At 43.3% G+C, this 25,963-nt stretch overlaps 2 protein-coding genes across 5 annotated transcripts in view; one reads left to right on the top strand and one right to left on the bottom strand.

The window, feature by feature from the left end:
* slc2a5 (solute carrier family 2 member 5) overlaps positions 1-20,581 on the top strand; it is a 29,973-nt gene extending 9,392 nt beyond the window's left edge. For 3 of the 4 annotated variants that reach the window (XM_080900109.1, XM_080900110.1, XM_080900108.1), the window contains 3 exons: positions 3,001-3,076; positions 3,355-3,482; positions 5,395-7,204. In XM_080900109.1, coding sequence (XP_080756235.1) covers positions 3,001-3,076; positions 3,355-3,482; positions 5,395-5,619 — 429 coding nt within the window. In that variant the 3' untranslated portion in view covers positions 5,620-7,204. Of the gene's footprint in view, positions 1-3,000; positions 3,077-3,354; positions 3,483-5,394; positions 12,208-12,292; positions 12,454-12,532; positions 12,658-12,747; positions 12,901-13,002; positions 13,129-13,208; positions 13,397-13,521; positions 13,633-13,734; positions 13,837-18,356; positions 18,433-18,653; positions 18,782-19,966 lie in introns of those variants that run through there. The other variant, XM_080900111.1, reaches the window with a different exon arrangement.
* ca6 (carbonic anhydrase VI) lies at positions 20,433-25,204 on the bottom strand. Its single transcript, XM_080900106.1, has 10 exons — positions 25,054-25,204; positions 24,299-24,478; positions 23,772-23,920; positions 23,279-23,374; positions 22,313-22,379; positions 22,018-22,175; positions 21,715-21,841; positions 21,496-21,579; positions 21,365-21,397; positions 20,433-21,280 (listed from the first exon to the last, which is right to left on the bottom strand). The coding sequence occupies exons 1-10, from the start codon at positions 25,142-25,144 to the stop codon at positions 20,646-20,648; spliced, it is 1,620 nt and encodes a 539-aa protein (XP_080756232.1). The 5' UTR covers positions 25,145-25,204; the 3' UTR covers positions 20,433-20,645.
* Positions 25,205-25,963: the final 759 nt, after the last annotated feature.

The following is a 25,963-nucleotide window of genomic DNA, read 5'->3' on the forward strand; positions in this document are numbered from 1 at the left end:
TGTGTGGGTGGTTGTGGAGGAGCGGGAAGAGGGAGGCAGCTGGAGATGGGGAGGGAAGGAAGGGAGGGGCAGGTAACCCCTCCCTGGGGCCAGCTCCCCCGCTGACCCCAGTAGGCACTCCCATCCTTCGCGACCCGCCAGGGAAGGGGGGCCCAGGCCCATCAGACCGGGGCCCAGTGCAGTAGCGCCCTCCGGCTCCACAGAGCCCTGGACAGTCCACCCAACCCCACCACAGAGAAAACTGCACCCACCCCACCATCCACACATCTTCCAGACTACATAAGACGGTAAACGCCCAGGCTGAGATCTTCCTCCACCTCTCCTGTATCTCCCCCTCCTGCAGAGAGTTCCTGAAGAGAAGAAAGCTCCTGCAAGATGTGACCATCCCCCCCCACCAGTTGAAGAGCCCCCCAGGCGGCTCGACGCACCGGCGGCACCCTGCTCCAGGGCCGGGCCCCCATGCACCCACCCGCCCACAACCCCGGCAACACACCAACCAGGACCCAAGCCCCCGAGGCCCGGCCCGGGCCCCAGCCCAGAGACGGAGCGCCCCCAGAACCTCACGCCCATCCCGGACCCACCCAGGGGCAGCCAGGTTGCCAGGTCAGTAACCCACGTCCGTCAGCACAGACCCTCCCCTAGCCCCGCTGCACGCAGCCGCGAGGAAACAGTCACCTGAGAGCCAACAGAGCCCCCAACCGGACGTGACCGCTACCCCGGGTTGAGCCCCCCAAGGAAGATGCCTCCGGGGAACCCCCCGACGCCCTAAGCCTGTCCCTACCCCCTCACCAATCACAACAGTGAAGGCGGGACCAAACTATGACCCCCCACCCCCACTAGGTGATGGAGCTGATAAAAGGGGCCCAGAGCAATTGATCTAATGTGGTGGCAGAGGCTGTGTCAAGACTAATGTAATCTAATAGATAATTTCTATATTGGTTAGAATTAAGATTATTTTTATTTTTCCAGTTCATGAGGACTGTTTTCTTGGCTATGCATAGGGCAGTGAAAACCATATGGGCTATATTCTTTTCTGAAGTGACATTATCTAAGCTGCCCAGTAGACACACTAAGGGGGAAGTTGGAATGTTACATTTCAGACACTTTGATAAGTCTTCACATATCTCGCGCCAAAACTTTTGCACTGGTGGACAGAACCAAAGAGCGTGGATGTAATTGTCTGGTGTATTGCCTTGACAGTGTGAGCAGTTGTTGGAAGATGTAAAGCCCATCTTGAACATCCGATGACCTGTATAGTGCACTCTATGAAGTATTTTGTATTGTATTAATTGCAGACTGGGATTTTTAATTAATTTAAAAGTTTTTAAGCAAATCTGAGACCAGAAGTTTTGTACATATACTAAAACTGCAAAGCTGCTGTGCTTGGGTTGAGATTGGCCATCAAACTACTGTGAAACATTGTCTGAGCACTTCAAATCTGAGCACAGAGTATAGCCCTGTACACTTTACAGTTTGTCCTGTTACTTCTATCAGCAGCCATGTCAGCAACAAACGCCAGTGGTTTGGTTCAAGTCATTCATGCCCATGCCATAGCATTGCCTCCACCATGTTTGACAGATGGTGCAGTATGCTTCAGATCCAGAACTGTTTCTCTGCTTCTCCATTTTTTTTTTTCTTCCGTCATTCTGGTTCATCTTGCTTTCATTTATCCCAAGATTTTTTTTTCCAGATCTGTGCAGGCCTTTTAGAGTTTAGTCTAATCTGGCCTTCCTGTTCTTGAGTGTAACCAGTAGTTCGCACCTTGTTATAAAACAGGGGACGGGAACTCCAGGCCTCAAGGGCCAGTGTCCTACAGGTTTTAGATGATCCAACACAGCTGATTTAAATGGCTAAATTACCTCCTCAACATGTCTTGAAGCCCTCCAGAGGACTGGAGGGCTTCAAACTAATCATTTGATTCAGGTGTGTTGACCCAGGGTGAGATCTAAAACCTGCCAGGGTTATTACCAGGGTGATATTATAAATCCTCTATTTCCATTCAGGAAGGTGTCTCCAGATTGTAGATGTTGAAACTGATATGCACAACGATGATATGGATTTTTTTTTGAAAGGATTAGTGGCTGTTGGCAGTAAATTAAACTTATATGTTATCAGTTTAATTTGTAAAAGGGTACAGGCCACACTTAACTATGCAACTGTTTGTCAGCTGTCTAATTACTTTTGTGTTTCCTAAAAATGAGACATTATATATAAAAACATCTCTGTCTCCATAGTGTAGTGGTTTATACATCTGACTAACAGGCCAAAGATCCCAGTTCAGTATAGGGAGGAGACCCAAATCCCTTTGGGATTGTGTCAAGAAGGGCTTCTGGTGTTTTGTTTTGTTTTGTTTTTTGTTGTTGTTTTTTTTAAAAAGCTAAACCAAACATCTGGCACATGATAAATAACAGGAAATTGGATTCAGGTGGGTGTGGAGACCCACATCTCTTTATGTTTGATTTAATTTCACCTGCACTTTATCCCCATGTTTTGGCCATTTCTGAAAAGCCACAGTGAGAACTCCTGCAGGACAGCTAAGGAACAGCAGAATCTGACATGATGACAGATTGGCAAAATAATTAAACAAGACGCAACCAGTAAAAAGCCAAAATAACAAACGGTGTCACCGTGCTACAGATTACCAGCCTGTAATCATGTTGTACGTCTAGGATTCCCATCATGGTCTGAGACAGTAAAGTGATATTTTGGCCCCTTTGTTTGCAGGAGCCATGACACCTGACACTAAACACTGACTATTAGAGAGAACCGCCAACGCAGTGCTGCCCTCCTTCAAACCTGCAACCTCACCTGGAGCCAATGTTTTCAGACAGGCGTCATTTTCAGCAGCAGTAAAGGCACAATTTAGAGACACAATGGAGAGTAGGCACATTAATCATCTGCCTTTGATCCTCAAGGCCTCCATGTGGAGCCGTTAATGTTGCTCCTGCTTACAAACATCAGAAGGAATAGTTACTGAGAGCTGCTTGTCTGTGTTTGCAGGAGACTGTGACATGGATGCCCTATGTCAGCATCGCCTCTGTCATCGTCTACGTCATCGGACATGCCATAGGACCGAGTGAGTCTGTCTGAGTAGACCTGTTGGTATTTAAATGGTAAATGGTAAATGGCCTGTATTTATATAGCGCTTTACTGTAATCAGTATTTACACACATACTGATTACAGCAGGGCGCTCCATTAGCTGAAGTGTTGTTTAGATGTAACCAGGCATATAATCAAAGTTTGTACATCAGCACTCAGTTTGTTTGAGACATGAGCATCCTCTCTGACTGTGAAGACTGATGATGTCTGTCTCGAGTGTTTTGGTTGTGGTTAATTGCATTTTTGTTCTGCAGGTCCCATTCCTTATGTGGTGGCCACTGAGATGTTCCGGCAAACAGCCAGGCCTGCGGCGTTCATGGTGGCCGGCTCCGTCCACTGGCTCTCCAACTTCATTGTTGGCCTTGTCTTCCCCTTCCTCGAGGTTAGTTTCTCAATTTCTGCAGGCTCAGACTTCAGTGGAATTAGTTCCAGATGTTTTGTCGAGCATAACCAGCAAGGCAGTTCCCCCCACATCCTCACTGTAATGTGATCTTTTATGCCACTTAGAATTGGATTACTTTGATATTTTCTTTGCAATTTGCATAGATTTGCAAACAAGGGATTGCTTTTCTAAACAGGGATTAACCTGTTTAGAAAAGATTTAAATGCACTCGTTTGCATTTCATCCTTGCAACACAAATATAAGAATTAAGTAAAGAATATGCTGCAACAAACAGTGCGTAAGAGAGGAGAGGATTGCAGTCAGGGTGGAGTGGCTAGAAATGAGTGTCAAGGATGATTTATAACAAGATAGCAGCAAGAGTGAAAGGGAAAGATTACAAGATGGTAGTGAGACCTGCTATGATGAATGGTTTGGAGACTGTGGTGCTAACAAAAAGTCAGGAGGCTGAGCTGGAGGTGGCAGAGCTGAAGAAACCAGCATGACCAGGATGGAGGGACAGGATTAGAGAAGAGTACATGAGAGTAACGGCTCAGGTTTTGCCGCCAAAGTTAAGGAACTGAACTGCTGTGGACATGTGCAGACCCTATATGGATATAGTTGACAAAGGATTTTGGAGATTCATAGATCTAGTAAAGAAGGAAATGAAGAGGGGTTGTGTGACACAGGAGGATGCTGGGGATAGGGTGACATGATACCAGTGAGTTGCTGTAGTGACCCCTAAAGTGAGTGGGCCAAAATGCTGACTTATACTGATTTGAATTGTACTCAAAATTACTGCCTCATGTTTATCTTTTAGCAAGATACTAACCTCAAGCCTCTGATGCATATATTGGAGTGTGAGTGTCAGATAGAAAGCACTTCAGCAGAGAGAAAAAAGTCTTCATTGGAATGGGCAAATTAAGCGTTTTGTATAAAGTGCTTCGAGTGCTCAGGTAAAGTAGAAAAAGTAGATTTCAGATATATTTTTTCCTTTTACAACATTTTCCTAATGGTTCAGCACCAAGTTTGATTCAGGTATCAAACTGAGAACAACATTTTAAAAAATCAGTTGGTTCCTCCTGTTTATTATTGATTGCTGTCATGCTAGAGAATGCAGTTTGGACCTATCACTCACCTACCTGATGCACACTCCACCTTTAGGTGACACTTAGAATATTTCTTGTGCATGTGAAGAAAAGAAGGAGTTTATTTTAGGTGGATGGTTTAGTGTTGCTGGCTGCTGAACTAGTCAGGAACAGTTTCTGTGTGCAAAGCTGGCTTGTTGTTTGACTCACAGTAAACAGGGCAGACTGGAGCCAGGGGTGATCAAATCAGCTGATTAAAACAGGCAGGCAGGTGGGAAGCTGGTGGATCTAAGCACAAGAGAACAGTGTTGGTTTCGGTCATCGAGTGAAGTGGGAAAAACTGGAAAGGGAGTGGCTCACCTACTCCTCGTACACAAACACAGACAGAGAAAACAAAATAAGAGGAGGACAAGAAGAGGCACAACATAGGGAATGAGGAGGAGGAAGATACATGAGGAATGCAAACATGCAGAGAGTGCCAGAAACATTTTTTACTGCATTTACAACGCCTGAAACATAATGTCGGAGCTTGAATACTATAACACCAGAAAACATATTGTAAAATCTTAAATGAGGAGACATTATGTGTAGGAGTTTTCACTGAATGACGTGATCTTAGATATAAACATAAGCTTCATCTCATGTTTACTTCCTCTTACATGTTTAAACCTGAAAGTGTAATCAAGGGAAGAAGATGCTTGAGAAACATCTATAAAGAGCAGTGTTTCACTTTTGACCTCACCTTGTTTGCTCTGTTTGTCTTCCTGACATATTTACATTTCATGTCGAGGACCCAGAAATCACATTTCCTCTCCTTCTCTCCCCAGCGAGGCCTGGGCCCCTACAGCTTCATCATTTTTGCCGTCATCTGTCTGGTCACCCTGATCTACATCTGGCTGGTGGTGCCCGAAACAAAGAAGAAGACCTTCCTGGAGGTCTTCCAGATGTTTGCAAAGAGGAACAAAGTGGAGTTAAATCTGGGTGATGGCGATCTGCCGCTGAAAGAGCTCAAAGAGAGCCCACAGGATGCACAGAAGGCCACGCCCTTCTGAAGAAAGAAGGAGAACATTGATAGAAGAGGAAGTATTCGCTGCGGGTGTGGAGCGAGGGAGTGTGTGTGTGGTAGAAGACTTGACAGTGTTTTAATTTTAGATGCCTCTGTGTGCCTTTTCTTTGTATTTGCGCCTGCAGATGTTGGTAGATTTTCATGCAGGCTAAGGTTTGCTGTGAGTCGGTGAGTGCACTAGATGCAGCGTTAAGGACGTGTGAAGGAGTCAGTGAGCAGACAGCAGGTCTCTTGTAAGCTTTTATTGATGACATATGAATGCAGTACATGGCTCAAGCTGTGACGTGTTTTTAATATTGGCCTGTAGGCGCCTTGAAAAGCATTTTGTCCTTTGTAAAACATACCATGAACCCTTCACCAACAATTCAATCAAATCCCCAACATCAACAGATGATATTCTGCCTTGTTGCAGCATGTTGAAGCTCATACAAACAGAAGCATCAGGAACATCTGTACTGACTGTCCAGCTGCACCCCTCCGTACATGCTCAGTTTTGGTCTGGCCAAAGCATAACTGCCAGAATCTTTCTCCTGGAAATTGAGCACCAAAGGAAACAAAGAGCCAGTTTCTGAGGACAACAGAAAAAAAGAATCAGGCTGGAGAATCACCAATCTAACTTTAATTGCATGTCAATATCGAATTTTAAAACCACCCACCATATCTGATAGACCTTGAATTGTGAAATCCACCTAAAGGAAAGAAAAAGGAAAGAAGCAAACACTGCAAAGTGAATACAGCCATCCCTTACATGTAGATATGTTTGGCAGCTTGTAAGATGAGCAAGCACCCGAATGACTGTCGTCAATGGATGTTATCAAACACAGTCCAGAGGATGCTCTCGTAGCAGGGCGGAGTGGTGAGGGAGCCCTGAAGAAGCGCTTCAGATTCTCAGGGAGCATTGAGCGGACATCAAGGTTGGATATGTTCTTGGACTGACCTGTGAGGGTTACACAAACACCACGTTAAACTAAACCAGTGAGTTATGGCTCAGCTAGAGGTCACATTTGGATTCTGACCCCAAGTAGAGCAATGTGGGGTTTTTCTTCTGTTTGTTTGTTTTTGTGGCATACTTGATTTTCTTCAAGTTTGCAATAAAATCACTATAGTAGGTGTTCTCAAAATGGCCATCCTGGAAAGAAAATAAAACAAAGCTGTGTAACATTGATGCTTAAAGTTTCAGTGAAAAGAGATCATTGTGACTTGATCCCATAAATGCAGGCTTTAGAGGATTATTACAGTTTTTTAGGATCTGTGTTGCTTTAAGCTTTATCATTAAATTGTATTTAACATACTTGAAAGGCACTGATACAACCAAAACTCCAGATTTATTGACCTGTTTTCTAAACAGCTAGAAACCAAAAAAAAGTTGATTTTTTTTTAAACAGATATTCAATAACTCACTTGTAATGGTTGCACACATCTGACAGTTTTGGTCATGTTTTTACAGATATGTTATATTTTTCAGTCATTCTGACTGTTTAATGTTCCTTCTTTGATAGATGTCAGATATTAACTTATGAGTAAAGTGCTGTAGAAGTGAAAATAAAGTCCCAGTTTTATGTAAACTCTCACTTGGATGCATCTTAATTATTTGCTGCTATCACAGTGGATGCCAGCTGTGGCGTTGCTGCGGCGATGACCTCTCAAAGGAAAGGAAAGGAAGCGTCTCATAGCTGAAGGTTACAGGCCGTCTGAGATCCAGAGCAGCCCGGTGGAAACAAGCACTCATTCACTGTGCTGCCGTGTAGCTGAAGACTATCGGGATATAGAAATGCATTTACTAACTTTCGATTGTTTCAGCTGTTTGATGAAATGAAAGAAAGTCTTGAAACGGTTCAACAGGAAGCAAGAAATTTGTTTGTGTGCAGATTAGAAGTGGTTTCAAAAAAAGAGGGCTGATTAATAGATGCAGGTCATTCTGGTTTCCTTGTTAAAAGAATTCACTCTGATGAAACCCATCATCCCTTTAAACTTCTGCACCTATAATTGATCCCAGTTTGGTTGAGCATGAGACAGACGTTCTTTAAAACCTGGCTTTACTGCAGTGGACAGCCTTTGTGTTTTGTAAGCCTACCTCTGCCATGTAGCGGATCCCATCTATGGCATGATCTGCTCCACTGGCCTCCAGGTCCCAGCCGCCTCAGTGCAGGTGCATCTGGACAGCTGTGTACTTTCCTGGGAGTCCCTCAGTGATTTTCATACTGGGAGGTAGGTCGATTTGAACTGACACAAATATATCATCACAAATCATGAATACTTTACATAGCAGGAAAGCCTTGGCCCACATTTATTTCAGCAGCAGGCATTTCTTTTCAATGTTGACAGTGCTGTTGATGTGATGCAGTGGTGACTTTTCCAAAAAGCAATGGCAGTCATGGAAACTATACATAAATGAGGGGATTTCAAAAAATGGAAATTCTACCTCAACGTCCACGTAAATTTATGCTTTGATAGTTCAGGCAGAAAAAACTGGTGTGGTCCTTTCTGTGCATCTGTACAGACTGACACTGTTTGAACTTTTGATTTACATTAGCCTTCTTTGAAATGGATTAACCACCCAGCTCACATGTTGCTGGTTCCCTGGCACGCAGTGGACTTGTTCAGCAGAATAATGTTGCATCTTCAAATAACATTCATTGCCAGAATCGTAGCTGCGCTGTACACCAAATGGTCCATGGTTTTTACAAGAGCCAACCAGCTGTTAAACGAAAAGTATTGGTCCAATAACGCACAGCGCGTTAAACCAGGACACCAAGCAGTCAAAAGAATTTGATCTTTGTGAATAAACAGTAATAACCCAATTTTCATTTCAATCACTTTATTTTTATTTTTCAAAAATGCTATTTGTTGAGTATTTCTGTTGCAAAATAAACGTCTCTACGCTTTACGCACCACGCATCAACATCCATGAAAGCGCAGTTTGAGGTGATTAAAAATACAACTATGCATTAAATTCTTTAAAAACGAATTCAGACACACTGAATGAAAAATGCCCACTCCTGTATGTCCAGTGGATTCCATCATGAGGTGATGGCATCGCATACAAATTTTCTTCAGAGAAAAAAACGCAGAAAATCTCCTTCGCCGCGTCTCCCGGTTTTGTCGCGCAGGACAGCGACTCCGCACAGACGTTAAGCTTACATCGCCCGGAGCGGTCCCAGTGATCCTATAGCGTCAAAAAAGCAGCTTTTGTGCATCTGACTGTAATCTGAACTCCGTTTTTAATTTAAGCTTGAGCACATGTTTGATTTCTAAAATCGACAGTCATCTCTGTCATGTCATTATTAGTTTGACAATGAATAAATAAATAAGTCGGGAGCACCTCTCTACCACGAACAACATGAATTAAGGAGCATTTTTCTCTGCGCATTCGTTTAATTTAGGAATATCTTCAAATATAAAGATTGTAAATATCTATGAGCAGTGTTGGTCAAGTTACTTGAAAATAGTAATTAGTTGCTAATACTGATTACTTCTCCAATAAAGTAATCCCGTTACTTTACACAATTTCCTTTAATAAAGTGTTCTGATTACTTATTTTCAAAAGTAATTAGTTACTTTATTACTTAGTTACTTAGTTGCTTTTAAAAACATAATACACAACCTGAATATGTTATAAAACAATAGACATTTCAGTCCAATTCTCTTTTTTCTGCATATTTCATTATATAAAATTCCATGAAATGAAAATTTCTCTTTTTAAAACTCATTTTATTAGTTTTAATATTTTAACTTTATGCACATTGTATCAAGCAAAAACTAAATTATATCCAACATTCTCTGAATGGAAGAAATTTGTTTAACATTTAAATCTATTTTCTGCATATTCCAGCATATAATTTGTTTTGTTTAAACTCACTTTTTCAAATAGATGCAAGTAAAATAGATGCAAGTAAAACTTCAAGCCAATAGCACAAGTCACCATCAAATGTGGGATGTAAGAAGGTGATGACCTCTCCCTACTGCTGTTCTGCATAGTCCTGAACCCCCTCAGTGAAATCATTGACAAGTCTGGCTATGGAATGGAGCAGTTTTCAGCCACCTCCTGTACATGGATGACATCAAGCTGCATGCAAAGAGTGAACGAGATATCAATTCACTGATCCACACCACCAGGATACAACGATGACATCGGAATGTCGTTCAGACTGGAGAAGTGTAGTCAAGATCCATAGAGGCTGGGGTCTATTACACCAGGCAAGACCCCAGGTGCAGGCTGTGTAAAGATGCCCCTGAGAATATCCAGCACATGGCAGCAAAATGCTAGCAGGCAGGGCATACATGGAACGCCATAACCAAGTGGCTGGCATAGTATACAGAAACATCTGTGCCAAGTATGGCCTGGAAGTCAAAAGCTCAAAATGGGATACGCCCCCTAGGGTGGAGGAGAATGGCCGAGCTAAGATCCTGTGGGACGTCCAGACACAGATGAACAAAATAGTGGTGGCTAACCAACCAGACATAGTGATGGTAGACAAACAGAAGAAGATGGCTGTGGTGACAGATGTAACGATACCGAATGACAGCAACATCAGGAAGAAGGAACATGAGAAGCTGGAGAAGCTTGTGGTGACTTGTGCTATTGACTTGAAGTTGGCCTCTAGTATTTTATGCCACATCCCCATTGAGTTCCTGGTGAAGCTTTTAGGATCTCAGGTGTGGGGGATGCAGTCATATGGACCATCCAGTTCTTGTAATCAATCCAGGCAGTGCACAGGTTGGTCAGTCTGGCCTTGCAGGCGACTGCTCTGTCTACCAGTGGGTGGATTTATGCTCCTCTGTTATTCCTGCCAATCCCTTTCTGTACCCTGCTCACTTAATGAGCCTTGTGCCTGTTTATCTTGGCCGCTATGATGCCTGACAGGAGCTTCCATGTGGTACTAAGGGAGGTTATTGCTAGTAGTTGGATGGGACTGGTCCCTTCTGGAGGTCCTTGAGGATCAGGACTGTCCGGCCTTCGTTTAGCCATTCTGGGTGTCTCTCACTGACTAGCAGCTGGCTCACTTGTACTGCCAGACACTCATAGAGTGGAGTCAGCTTCTTGAGCCAGGTTGCTGTGGTCTGCTCTTAGATCCACTAGCCACTTTTATGTGTTGCGTCCTTCTCCAACATGCTCTTCCAGTATTGCTCAATAGTTTAGTTTGTCTCAGTATAGATCAGTTTTGTTCCGTGTTGCCATTCCCACCTTTGTTCTACAATAAACCACCTTCACACCTTCAGCGAGTGCCTGCGTGTGGATCCTCATTTATCTTTCCCCACACGGTTCACTCTATTCGCCGTGACAGGATCAGGTGGTTAGTCTCAGTAATAGTGTTGATAGGTATCGTCCGTAAAAGGTCAGAGAGATATGAGGGTGCCAAACCGTTGAAAGCCTGCTCAAACTTGACAAAGTAACCAGTGAAGAGATTTCAGTATTGGAATAATGTGCTCATATTTCTCATTTTTGGTTAAAATGTGAGCAGCTGCCTTTTGTACCATCTGTAAACCTCTAAAGCTTTTCTTCGGTAGCTTAGTAAGGAGAGTGTTACATTAATCAATGCGCAAAGTTTTGGGACAAATAATGTAATTTATGTGCTCCAATGACCATCATATCTGTCTTATCTGCATTAAGAAGAAGGAAATTGTCAGATAACCAGTGCCTAATTAATATAGACCATCTTCTAGTTTGGACAAATCAGCACAGTTTCTAATGGTTAATATGAATATAAATATTTACCTTAATTCCCTCATATAAATAATTCTATTTATAATAAAAATATTTTCCTGTAAAACCACAAATTTAAATTAGCACAACTGTGTAGTGAAAATTTGCTGAGCTTTACAATTATATATGTATAAAATCAAACTTTGTGGTTTCATTATCTGCTTAAAAGTGGCTGCGTGGAAACAAAGGTTTGTTTCAGTAATACTCAGACTAAAACTCTTCTAAAACTATTAATAAGAATTATTTATTAATTTATATTTATGTTATATAATTATTTACATTTTAATAAATCCACCTGCACATGGATCAATAAAGCAATAAAGATGCATTATCCTTATCATTCTTTCCTTTAATGACAGCTGCATCAATTGATCTTGTTTAGTGAAGGGTACAGTGCAATGTAAGATTTAGATATCAACATTCATATCCGCTTTTAATCTTCCAGGTGTATTACATAAGAAAAATTAAAAAACTAATTAACCGGAGAGCACAGTTAGCAACATGAGTGCGATAACCATAAACCAATGCCACGCTCTCTAATCTGGTGTCCAAAGGGCAGGCAGGATCCAGTGGGCAGTAATAATAAAGTGTGCTGTTATTACTGCTGAAAGTGACAGCGAGCCCAAACACGGCCATGGCGGACACCGAGGAATGGGGAAAGCCTGTGGAGAGGAAAGGGGTGAGTTACAGTCCACGTGTGATCACAACCATGGTCACAATTTTCTTTTCTGACTTTTCAAATAGCGCTCTGATGTTGTCCCCCTCTCCCCAACAAAAAACAGAGGCTAACTGCTGGCAACACTCATAGCTGCCTTTGGTTCGTCCTTCCAGTACGGCTATAATGTCTCTGTGGTCAACTCTCCATCGCAGGTAAGCTGATTAAAGAAAGAAAAGCTTGAATGGAACTCGCTGGGAAGATAATTCGTTCCCATCAGTGCTCTCCTGCTCTTTTCAGTTCATGCAGCAGTTTTATAATACAACCTACATGGAGCGTTACCACAGCCCGATGGAGGAGAACGTCCTGACTCTGCTGTGGTCTCTCTCCGTGTCCATGTTCCCTCTCGGAGGCTTCTTCGGCTCTCTGATGGTGGCCCCTCTGGTCAACAAACTTGGGAGGTGAGAATCTGCTTTATTCCACGTGTAGTTTAGCATGCTCTGCATGTTTCTTGCAACTAATGCTTCATCCCTGCTACAGGAAGGGCACCCTCCTCTTCAACAACATCTTCTCCATCGTCCCTGCTATAATGATGGGAGTCAGTGAGATCGCCAAGTCTTACGAGATCATCATTGTGGCCAGGTTTATAGTAGGCATCTGTGCAGGTCAGCTCCCGAATTTAACAACAGCCCAGGTTAAGGATCAGGCGTGATCAGGCGGTTTAGCTTCACCCATGCATGCTTTCCCATCTGCAGGTCTCTCTTCCACTGTGGTGCCCATGTATCTGGGTGAGATCGCTCCCAAAAACCTGAGGGGAGCTCTCTGCATTGTTCCAGAACTTTTCATCACTTTTGGCATCCTCTGCGCCCAAGTGCTGGGCATTAGAAACATACTGGGAAACAGCACAGGTAGTTAAGTTTGTACATGTTTGATCATTTATTCATCAGATGCTGAGACATGGTCTTAAGAATAGGTTTAAAAGCGTATCTGTGTTCCTTGTGTGTGTCCAGGCTGGACCCTCATGCTTGGCCTTACTGGTATTCCCGCCGCGATTCAGCTCCTGCTGCTCCCCTTCTTCCCTGAGAGCCCCAGGTACATGCTCATCCAGAATGGAGACGAGAAGAAAGCAACGAAAGGTAAGAAAGTGCGATGTTGCACAACTACACATCGAAGATAAACTGAGCATTTATGGCACTGTATGCATTTCCACTCTTAGCACTGCAGCGCCTGCGTGGGTGGGACGACGTGGACAGCGAGCTGTTGGAGATGCGTCAGGAGGACCAGTCCGAGAAGGTCGAAGGTCACCTGAGTGTGTTCTCCCTGCTGTCCCAGCGCTCTCTTCGCTGGCAGCTGATCTCCATAGTCGTCATGATGATGGGCCAGCAGCTGTCGGGTGTCAATGCGGTGAGACGTGCCCATCCAGTTGTCCTCGTCCCTCTCAGTTTCAGGATGCATGACAACATCTATGTTCTTGCTTATTCACAGGCTGTTGTGTTATAACCATAATGCATTTCTCTCTTTTCTCTCAGATCTACTACTATGCCGACAGCATATACGGCTCTGCAGGAGTCAGGGAGAGTGACATCCAGTATGTCACAGTGGGAACGGGAGCAGTGAATGTCTTTATGAGTGTAACTGCTGTAGGTACCCAGCAAAGCTGAGGGGAGGAGCTGTTTGTCTGTCTGCTGTTTGATCATGTGAGATGGAGATAACCACTGTGAACGGGGGTTTTGTCATCCCAGGTGTTCATCGTGGAAGCCTCAGGTCGCCGCCTGCTCCTCCTCTGTGGTTTTGGGATCTGCTGCGGAGCCTGTGTGCTGCTCACTGTCGCACTCAACTTGCAGGTATGGTACAGACCTGTCAGCACTACTAATGCCTGCAACCTGTCACTCTGCTGCCCTCTAGTGGTTCAGTTATTAGTTCCCCAACCTTGAAAGAATCAGAGGAGATTTGTAAGACCTCTCAGGATCAGAGAGTAATGCCGCATGAGGTTGATTTAATTGCAGCTATAGACAGGCCTTTAAAGACTTCATCTTTATCTGTTTCATTTTAATTTTGTTCCCTCACCTGCACTTTGTCCCCATTGGGTTCCAGCTCTATTGAATAATTAATCAATGAAGAGCACATTATGAAGGTGTTACTCATGGTTTTAACTGCAATAAAAAAAATAGAGGCACTGCTGCTGTTGAGACCATGATTATGGCTTTTCCCCCCACTCATCTTTCATCCATTTAAGTCAAAATGGATGGACTTTTATCAGAATGTGGTGGCGCAAAGGAGGATAACCAGTAAAGATGACTAAAGGGTGTTGACAACGCCACCTGGGGAGGGAGTTACACCCCAGGAGAGATTTCTATAGCCAATGCAAATGCCATACTAGTTACAGAAGCTCGTTATTAGCAAGCAGAGGTGAGGCAGAACATTTTTACAATCAATATTTATTAGGAAAAACTAGTAAAAGCATAGACCTGTAAAATAAGAGAACTTCTTAAGGTAGCAGGGCTGACAATGCAAGACCGATAATTAAACACTTTATTAACAAACAATGATTAAAAAGACAAGGCTCACTGCTACGGTGCTACTCTAGTAAAATAGCATTTTGGTAAAATAACTGAACAAAATAGTGGAGACCGGCAACTTGAGGAGGCAACCTACAGAGAGGAGTGACCAAGGGTGCTATCAATTACTCACACGTGTAGTTTCACTGCAAACCTCACTGTCACTCTCACTGCAATCTAAAGGGTCCAATCTACCTATTTCCCAGTGTGTACACTCTCATGTATCAGGGGGATTCCACCTCACGTGCCTAGCCCCACAACAAGCGGCCGTACCGCCATTAAGGCAAAAAAACCCAAAAAAACATAAAAGATCAAACAAGTCAGTAAAAGAGATGTAAACAAAACAAGAACAAATACACCCTAAGATACAATTCTTTATAAAAGCATGATCAAAATACAAACAATTCAGAGTAAAAAAGACCATAAAACCAGGAGCCAGTCAAGGCCAGTCCATAAAACAACAACAAGCCTACAACAGTGTGGCACGATCCACTTTTTAAAGGGCAATACTAAAATGAGCAGCTTTCCTGAATAAATAAAACCGCTCTGCAGTGCTTAGCCGCCTAACGCTCTTGGCCACCTTGGACAGGGAAAGAATGCCAAATGGCTCTCTGTTAGTGAAGCCCAGCTCTTTCTTATAACGTCCTCTAATTATTGGCTGGGAAGGGTGTGGATGTTAGCGCTGCATTCGTGGACATCACGTAAGAAACCAACCTACCCAAAATCTACTTCACTACAAAAGCATCACAAAAACATCACCTCAGTGTTGGTCTTGGGTCCCAGTTTGAACCTGCATTGTTGAAAAGGCCTCTACAAACAGGTTTTTGTATTTTTCCTCTTACACATTTGTAAATGACATATAAATGAAATAAAAACTTTCAGCTTTTACTTAAGTGGTTTAACAAAAACTTATCCAATATCTGTTCAAGGCTATGTTTTAGTATTTTAGTATTTATTTATTTATTGTCATTGTCAAGAACAATGAAATTGCGTTTGGGGCTTCCATACAACCCAAAAAAAAAGAAGAAAATAATAAATACCCCTTAAAACCCAAGTGTACATATTTAACCCAGTGTGACTCCAATGCAATAAGACAATCCTTAGCAATAATGTTCGTAGAAATTCAGACAAAGACCTGAGAAACATGACAAAATACAACAATGCAACCCATTCAATATTATTGTACTGTGAGATATGATATCAGATATGATAGTTATCTATTTAAGAAAGAGGGGGGGGGGGGGGGCAGGAGGGGGAAGAGAATAAAGATATGATGCACCAATGCAGACCAGTTCATTGCTATTAAGAAGTTGGATATGGTTATTGTCCGTGAGAGGGGGGCAGAGAGTTCAGGAGCCTCACAGCCTGTGGATACAGGCTGTTGGCCAGTCTGGATGTTCTGGCCTGTATAGACCTGTACCTTCTCCCTGAGGGCAGCAGATGGAAAAGGTGGCGCGCAGGGTGATGTTGGTCCCGCAGGATACTGTGCACCCTCCTCAGACAGCGAGTGGGGAAGATATTACTGATCTCTGGCAGACTTGTTCCAATAATTCTGCCAGCTTCTTTCACCACCCGCTGGAGTGCTTGCTGATCGGCCTTGGTGCAGCTGGGGAACCACATCGTTCTTCATCTACTGTAACTGCAAAGTTGAGATCAGGCCATCAAAGGATTTCTTCTTCTTCTTTGTGAAACTATTGGGTCCCTTTTGTGGTATGCTTTGGGTTTTTATCCATTTTTACTGTGAAGTGTTGTCTGATCACTTCGGATCTGAGCACAGATCAAGTGTACAGTATAGCCCTGTACACTTTATAGTTTGTCCTGTTTAAATTAAAAAATTAAGCACATATGTTATCAGTTTAATTTGAACAAGAGTAAAGACTGCACCTGATCATGAAACTGCTATTCATTTGTCCAATTTTGCTGAATGTGTTTTCTGAAAATGAGAGATTAAAAACAGCTTTGTCTCCATAGTGTAGTGGTTTAGAGATCAAATCATCCCAGTTCAGTGCCGTGAGGAGACCCAAATCCCTTTGGGACTGTGACAGGAAGGGCTTCTGGTGATTTAAAAAAACAAAAAAGAAAGCTGAACCAAACATCTGGCACATGATAAATGGCAGGAAACTGGATGCAGGTGGATTGGAGGTCAGACAACAATAATTCGTTTTTTTTTCTTTTTCTTTTGTCCCTACCTAGCAGTTGGCAAAGGAGGTCTATGAAGCCAATACAAGGCTGTGGGTGCCGTAGGGGTTCCAGCTTGGTCAACGATGTATTTCAAGGCCTTGCGATCTATGGCCTTGACCTTTGCTTGCTCGATGGATAGATATTGTTGTTTAAGATCATCTTCGATTTGCAGTCGATGAACACAATCCCTGTCCTCTGTCTACATTGAACTCTTTAGTTGATCAGTTGGCGAAGAATGAAAATCTGATTGCAGCAATCCCTCCCAGGTCGAAAACAGGCTTGCTCTTCTTTGCTTTACTGCTCACAATGTTTTTGCAGGCGCAACCGGATGATTTTCATTGTGATCTTACCAGTGGTGGAACAGAGGCTAATTTCACGGTAGTTCTTGCACTCACGGCTGTGGCCTTTACCTTCTCCTCTGTTCTCCAGATCAGTCGAATTAGTCCATGCAGTTGAGAAATGAGGATATCCCCTCCTGTTTTGATTGCCTCTGCAGCGACGTGGTCTAGCCTGGGTGTTTTCCCATTCATATGCTTGACTTCTTCGATTGTTGGTTCGGTGTCCGACAATGGGAAATGGTGGGGGTCGATTTCGGGAGGCACTGTAGTTGGGCCTGGGTCATGGTTGTAGAGGCCATGTTCTTTCCAACAATGAAGGTGTTTGGAGCGCACAAAGGTACCATCTGCTTTCTTGGTGTTGTCGTTGGTGGAATTCAACTTGTCACTTAGACCTCGCAACATGTAGTAGAGTGTGCAGTTTTCATGCCTTGACAATGCTTCTTCAGGTCTCCAACCACTTTCCCAGAATGCGTCCCTCTTCATCATCCTGCGCACTTGTAGATTGAGTAAGCAGCAACTAATAAATATAATAATAAATATAGTAACTAAAAATAATATAGTAAATAATTAAATAATTTGACTTTGATTACTGAATCAAAGTCAACCAGTTTTGTTCTTTTGTGTTCTGCTACCAGGTTGAGAGTTTCATTGGATATCCATAATTAGCTGTGGCGCTGAGTCGAGTAGTGATCAGAGCCAAAGACAACCATGATAGCCATTTAAAGATGTAATCTTTGTATGTTTGATTTAATTTCACCTGCACTTTATCCCTATGTTTTGGCCATTTCTGAAAAGCCACAGTGAGAACTCCTGCAGGACAGCTAAGGAACAGCAGAATAGGACATGATGACAGATTGGCAAAATAATTAAACAAGACGCAACCAGTAAAAAGCCAAAATAACAAACGGTGTCACTGTGCTACAGATTACCAGCCTGTAATCATGTTGTACGTCTAGGATTCCCATCATGGTCTGAGACAGTAAAGTGATATTTTGGCCCCTTTGTTTGCAGGAGCCATGACACCTGACACTAAACACTGACTATTAGAGAGAACCGCCAACGCAGTGCTGCCCTCCTTCAAACCTGCAACCTCACCTGGAGCCAATGTTTTCAGACAGGCGTCATTTTCAGCAGCAGTAAAGGCACAATTTAGAGACACAATGGAGAGTAGGCACATTAATCATCTGCCTTTGATCCTCAAGGCCTCCATGTGGAGCCGTTAATGTTGCTCCTGCTTACAAACATCAGAAGGAATAGTTACTGAGAGCTGCTTGTCTGTGTTTGCAGGAGACTGTGACATGGATGCCCTATGTCAGCATCGCCTCTGTCATCGTCTACGTCATCGGACATGCCATAGGGCCGAGTGAGTCTGTCTGAGTAGACCTGTTGGTATTTACACACATACTGATTACAGCAGGGCGCTCCATTAGCTGAAGTGTTGTTTAGATGTAACCAGGCATATAATCAAAGTTTGTACATCAGCACTCAGTTTGTTTGAGACATGAGCATCCTCTCTGACTGTGAAGACTGATGATGTCTGTCTCGAGTGTTTTGGTTGTGGTTAATTGCATTTTTGTTCTGCAGGTCCCATTCCTTATGTGGTGGCCACTGAGATGTTCCGGCAAACAGCCAGGCCTGCGGCGTTCATGGTGGCGGGCTCCGTCCACTGGCTCTCCAACTTCGTCGTTGGTTTAATCTTTCCCTTCCTCGAGGTTAGTCACTCAATTTTTACAGGTTCAGACTTCAGTGGAATTAGTTCCAGATGTTTTATCAAGCATAACCAGCAAGGCAGTTTATGTCCTCGATATATTGTGATCCTTTGTGTCACTTATAATTGGATTACTTTGATATTTTCTTTTCAGTTTGCATAGATTTGCAAGCAAGCTGGCGAGCTGGCAGGTAGGAGGAAAAGAGAAAGAACACAGAGGAGATCTATGGATGTAGTGAAGGAGGACATGCAGAAAGTTGTGTGACACAGGAGGATGCTGGGGATAGGATGAGATGGAGGCCGAGGTTTGATTCAGGTATCAAACTGAGAACAAAACAAAAAAACCAGTTGGTTCCTCCTGTTTATTATTGATTGCTGTCATGCTAGAGAATGCAGTTTGGACCTATCACTCACCTACCTGATGCACACTTCACCTTAGGTGACATTTAGAACATTTATTGTGCATGCTCAAAAAAGGAGTGATTTTTCTTGGGTGGATGGTTTAGTGTTGCTGGCTGCTGAACTAGTCAGGAACGGTTTCTGTGTGCAAAACTAGCTTGTTGTTTGACTCACAGTAAACAGGGCAGACTGGAGCCAGGGGTGATCAAATCAGCTGATTAAAACAGGCAGGCAGGTGGGAAGCTGGTGGATCTAAGCACAAGAGAACAGTGTTGGTTTCGGTCGTCGAGTGAAGTGGGAAAAACTAGAAAGGGAGTGGCTCACCTACTCCTCGTACACAAACACAGACAGAGAAAACAAAATAAGAGGAGGACAAGAAGAGGCACAACATAGGGAATGAGGAGGAGGAAGATACATGAGGAATGCAAACATGCAGAGAGTGCCAGAAACATTTTTTACTGCATTTACAACGCCTGAAACATAATGTCGGAGCTTGAATACTATAACACCAGAAAACATATTGTAAAATCTTAAATGAGGAGACATTATGTGTAGGAGTTTTCACTGAATGACGTGATCTTAGATATAAACATAAGCTTCATCTCATGTTTACTTCCTCTTACATGTTTAAACCTGAAAGTGTAATCAAGGGAAGAAGATGCTTGAGAAACATCTATAAAGAGCAGTGTTTCACTTTGACCTCACCTTGTTTGCTCTGTTTGTCTTCCTGACATATTTACATTTCATGTCGAGGACCCAGAAATCACATTTCCTCTCCTTCTCTCCCCAGCGAGGCCTGGGCCCCTACAGCTTCATCATTTTTGCCGTCATCTGTCTGGTCACCCTGATCTACATCTGGCTGGTGGTGCCCGAAACAAAGAAGAAGACCTTCCTGGAGGTCTTCCAGATGTTTGCAAAGAGGAACAAAGTGGAGTTAAATCTGGGTGACGGCGATCTGCCGCCAAAAGGCCTCAAAGAGAGCCCACAGGATGCACAGAAGGCCACGCCCTTCTGAAGAAAGAAGGAGAACATTGATAGAAGAGGAAGTATTCGCTGCGGGTGTGGAGCGAGGGAGTGTGTGTGTGGTAGAAGACTTGACAGTGTTTTAATTTTAGATGCCTCTGTGTGCCTTTTCTTTGTATTTGCGCCTGCAGATGTTGGTAGATTTTCATGCAGGCTAAGGTTTGCTGTGAGTCGGTGAGTGCACTAGATGCAGCGTTAAGGACGTGTGAAGGAGTCAGTGAGCAGACAGCAGGTCTCTTGTAAGCTTTTATTGATGACATATGAATGCAGTACATGGCTCAAGCTGTGACGTGTTTTTAATATTGGCCTGTAGGCGCCTTGAAAAGCATTTTGTCCTTTGTAAAACATACCATGAACCCTTCACCAACAATTCAATCAAATCCCCAACATCAACAGATGATATTCTGCCTTGTTGCAGCATGTTGAAGCTCATACAAACAGAAGCATCAGGAACATCTGTACTGACTGTCCAGCTGCACCCCTCCGTACATGCTCAGTTTGGTGTTTCCCCAGCTGAAGACATTTCCCACCACCATGCTGTTATTCATGCATTGCATTTGGTCTCGGATATCTGCTGTGGTCAGCACATAGTCCCACACGTTGACATCAGTCATCTTCCCCACAAAGCCATCAGCATTGAAGATTCCCAGTAAGCCATCCTGGTCTTTGCCCAGAAGGAACACACCGCCAGATCTGATTGTATAATCCCTTCTGAGGTACCGCTGCTCCCCCACCATGCCGTTAATCCAGAGCTCCGCACCGCCGGTGTGCGACGACCAGGTAATGCAGTAGTTCACCCAGTCCTTGGGCTTGAAGTTGTGCGGCAAGTTGACAAACTCGTTGCCAATCCAGAGGCCGACTTCTCTCGCATCCCTGCCCTCTTCGAGGGAGATCATCAGCTCGTTGTCATTGCCGTTGCTGGAGTAGGAGATGACGGTGTGGACTCCTTCGACCTGAGGCAGGACGTGCATGCAGACGGTGAAGGCGTCCAGGTCCATGGGGTGGCTGAGGCTGGCCAAAGCATAACTGCCAGAATCTTTCTCCCGAAAGTTGAGCACCAAAGGAAACAAAGAGACAGTTTCTGAGGACAGAAAACAAGAATCAGGCTGGAGAAGCGCCATCTTACTTTAACTGCAGATCAATATCAAATTTTAAAACCACCCACCATGTCTGGTAGGCCTTGAGCTGTGAAATCCACCTAAAGGGAAGAAATGAGAAAGTAGCAAACACTGCAGAGTAAATACAGCCATCTCTTACATATAGCTATGTTTGGCAGTTTTTAAGATGAGCAAGCACCTGAATGAATGTTCTTTCCAATGGATGTTATCAGACCCTCGATCTTGTGGAGCCTGGATTCCATTTCATCTTGCCGACAAAATGCTGAAAAAACAAACAGTCAAAGGAAGCACTGAGAAATAGACTCAAGCTTGCACATCTCCTTCCACCCAACACCAGTTCTAAGGATAAAAATAATAACATCATTGTGCAATCGTGTGGTAACGATAAGCTACACACTTCCTTTCCCGAGGCGCGGCAAGAAAGAAGACTCCACAATACGCCCATTGAGAGGCTGAGCAATGCGGTAATCATTCCAGAGGGTCTTGTTGTCCATGTCCATCAGTGTGCTCTCCAGTTTCCTGATCTGAACGCCGCAGAAGAGCAGATAAGTTTGTGGCACAGCAGCAAAATAGATTTAAAAGAAACCAATTCCCTTCAACAGTTTTCCACTTAGGACTTAGGCTTATGACTTTATTTTAAAAAAACATCAGTTCTTGAAAAAAATAGTTTTGGAGCAGAGGGCTCTCTGGGCGGCCTTACCTGGTTGTGTGAAAGAGTAATGGGCGTATCAAACACAGTCCAGAGGATGCTCTCGTAGCAGGGCGGAGTGGTGAGGGAGCCCTGGTATCTGAAGAAGTGGTTCAGGTTCTCGGGGAGCATTGAGCGGACATCAAGGTTGGATATGTTCATGGACTGACCTGTGAGGGTTACACAAACACCACGTTAAACTAAACCAGTGAGTTATGGCTCAGCTAGAGGTCACATTTGGATTCTGACCCCAAGTAGAGCAATGTGGGGTTTTTCTTTTGTTTGTTTGTTTTATTGAGTAACTCACCAGCATACTTGATTTTCTTCAAGTTTGCAATAAAATCACTATAGTAGGTGTTCTCAAAATGGCCATCCTGGAAAGAAAATAAAACAAAGCTGTGTTAAAGTTTATGATTAAATTTTCATTGAAAAGAAATAATTCTGACTTGACCCCACAAATGCAGGCTTTAGAGGATTATTACAGTTTTTTAGAACCTTTGTGTTGCTTTAACATTCATCATAAAATTTTATTTAACATGCTTAAAAGGCATTAATACAACCAAAAATACAGATTTATTAACTTGTTTTATAAAGAGCTAGAAACCAAAAAAAAGTTGATTTCTTTAAAAAAAAAAAAAATACAACAACCGACATTTGATGAGTCACTTGTGACTGTTGCACACATCTGGCAGTTTTGGTCATGTTTTTATAGATAAGTTATAATTTTTAGTCATTCTGACTGTTTCATGTTCCTTCTTTGATAGATGTCAGATATTAACTTATGAGTAAAGTGCTGTAGAAGTGAAAATAAAGTCCCAGTTGCATTTAAACTCTCACTTGGATGCATCTAAATTATTTGACTCCAAACTGCTGCTACCACAGTGGATGCCAGCTGTGGTGTTGCTGTGGCGATGACCTCTCAAAGGAAAGGAAAGGAAGCGTCTCATAGCTGAAGGTTACAGGCTGTCTGAGATCCAGAGCAGCCCGGTGGAAACAAGCGCTCATTCACTGTGCTGCCGTGTAGCTGAAGACTCAATAAAGCCTATAACCCGGCAGGATGAGCAGAACAAAGTATCGCAGACTTCAAAGACTGTCAGACTGTTTGCCAAATTTATGTTTTTTCACTGCAAAGTATGTTATTTTTCACTTTCTAAACTTCTCACAGTGTCAGTTGTGGTCTTCTGTCTAACAGAACACTTGTATTCTGTGCAGTTGTGTACGAGCCTAGTGGTTAGAGAGAGAAGAGAGGAAGGGGTATTTGTGGCTCACGTACTTCATAGAAAAAGGCGAGGACAGCAAGCCCGTCTGGCTTATCTCTGGCCTCAGTAAAGCTCTTGTACTTGTCAGAGTTGTAATGGACCACATGCAGCTGGAAGAGAAGGTTAAGAGTCAGGAGAGGTTAAGTGCCAAATATGCTAAGTGACCTGCGATTTGGATGGAAACATCAGGAGATAGAAATGCATTTACTAACTTTAAATTCAGTTTTAATCTAAGAACAAATCGATTGTTCAGCTGTTTGATGAAATGAAAGAAAGTCTTAAAACTGTTCAACATGAAGCTGCTTGTGCGCAGCTCAGAAATGGTTTCACAAACGAGTGCTGATTACTAGATGCAGGTCATTCTGGTTTCCATTCTGATGAAACCCAACATCACTTTAAACTTCTGCACCTACATTTATAATATATCTCAATTGTTGGTTGAGCATGAGGAGGACATTAAAACCTGGCTTTACTGCAGTGGCCAGCCTTTGTGTTTTGTAAGCCTACCTCTGCCATGTAGCGGATCCCGTCTATGGTGTGCTCTGCTCCGCTGGCCTCCAGGTCCCAGCCACCCCAGTGCAGGTGCATCTGGACGGCTGTGTACTTTCCCGGGAGTCCCTCAGTGATCTTCATACTGGGAGGTAGGTCGATTTGAACTGATGGTGACACCAATATATCATCACAAATCATGAATACTTTACATAGCTGCCGCTGTATGTCTGATTTAAGCCTTAGCCTACATTTATTTCAGCAGCAGGCTGGTCAGTGTTATCAGTGCTGTTGATGCGATGTGATGCAGTGATGACTTTTCCAAAAACTATTGCAGTCTCGGAAAATATAGATAAAAGAGAGGATTTCTAAAAATGCAAATTCTACCTCAACATCAACGTAAATATTGGCTTTATAGTTCCGGAACTATTGCAGAAAAAACTGTGGTTTGGTGGTCTCTGTGCAAGTTAATAGTGAACTTAGTAAACTTGGTAATTTTTGGTTTTTTGTAGGCTACTATTATTATTTTTGCCGACTTTTCTTACCGGAGTGCCCGTTGTTGGACATGAGAAAAGTCCCTTTCTGCGCGTCATATCCGCTGAATTCCAATTGTAACAAGTCAGGGTTGTGCCTAACGTTGCGCCGCTGGATGTCAATCGGGGACTGCTTCTTACCGCCGCACGCAGGGTACTGGGTTGCCCAGTGCATTTGATCCAAAGCGCCCTCTGTATGGAAAAACAGACAGCTGATTATCCGCTTAAATGCCAAAAGGTTCCTAGAGTGAGATACATGCACGAACAGACTGACACTGTTTGAACTGTCGATTTACATTAGCCTTCTTTGAAATGGATTAACCACCTAGCTCACATGTTACTGGTTCCCTGGCACGCCGGGGGCTTGTTCAAGAGAATAATGTTGCGTCTTCAAATAACATTCATCCCCAGAATCTTAGCAGCAGCTGCGCTGTACACCAAATGGTCCCTTCATGGTTTTTACAAGAGTGAACCAGCTGTTAACCGAAAAGTATTTGTCCAATAAGTCACCCGGGACACCAAGCAGTCAAAGGAATTTGATCTTTGTGAATAAACAGTAATAACCCAATTTTCATTTCAATCACTTTATTTTTTTACAATGCTATTTGTTAATTCATTGTGTTGCACAATAAACGGCTTTACGCACGCTTTACGCACCACTCCTCAACTCCAGTGAAAGCACAGTTCTAGGGGATTTAAAAAAAAAAAAATAGTGCCGTAAATTATATTAAAACTAATTACAGACACGCTGAAAGAAAAATGCCCACCTTTGTATGTCCAGTGGATTCCATGATGAGGGATGGCATCGCCGACCACATAGGCGAAAAGCGCGGAGAAAAACACGCAGAAAAGCTCCATCGTTGCGTCTCCTGGCTGTGTCGCGCAGACAGTGACTCCTCACAGAGGTTTACTCTCAAGATTGAAACAGCAAGTGAAAGGGGGGCGAGGGGGGGGGGGGGGGGGGGGGGGGTGAAACTACTGCTGAAAACGCCCAGAGCGCTTCCCAGCAGTCCCACAGTGTCAAGAGAGCAGCTTTTGGCTGTCAGCTGAACTCCCTTTTTAATTTAAGTTTGAGCTCATATTTGATTTCTAAAATCCACTGTCCTCTAGGTCATGTCATTATCAGTGGTTTATGGTTTTTGGCAATGATTAAATGATTAAATCAGTCAATCAATCAGGAGCACCTCTCTATCAAGAAACAAGATCCATTTAGGAGTATTTTCTCTGCGCATTCATTTAACTTGGAAAAATCTCCAAATACAGAGAACGGTCTAAGGCATGGCGACGTCTTTTTAGTCGCATCACACTTACTCGTTTTTGTCACAGCGAGTTCTGATTACTCATATTTCTTGTTATTGCCTCAAGAAAAAAAATGCTGACGTAGGGTTTTAACAGAACTGTATTAGTGGGAAACGAATGCCACAAACACAATCATACAAGTCCAACTGAAGAAGAAAAAACAGCAACACCATATGGTGGAACTGTGGGAGCCAGTGGCAGGTAGGTGTTAAAAACAAAAAACAAAATACAACTTGTATCACCTGCTAGTGCATGCTGGTCGCAACTTGCCCAACGCCTCAGCTTTAAACGCCTGAGCAGTCAAAGTGTGTGAAAGGGGTGTGTGAGTGTGTCAGAGTTCGCCTCGGAGGAGCAAATGTCCTTACCAGGATAAAATAC

The sequence above is a fragment of the Rhamphochromis sp. 'chilingali' genome, assembly GCF_963969265.1.
Source record: "Rhamphochromis sp. 'chilingali' genome assembly, chromosome: 12".
NCBI classification, from domain to species: Eukaryota; Metazoa; Chordata; class Actinopteri; order Cichliformes; family Cichlidae; genus Rhamphochromis; species Rhamphochromis sp. 'chilingali'.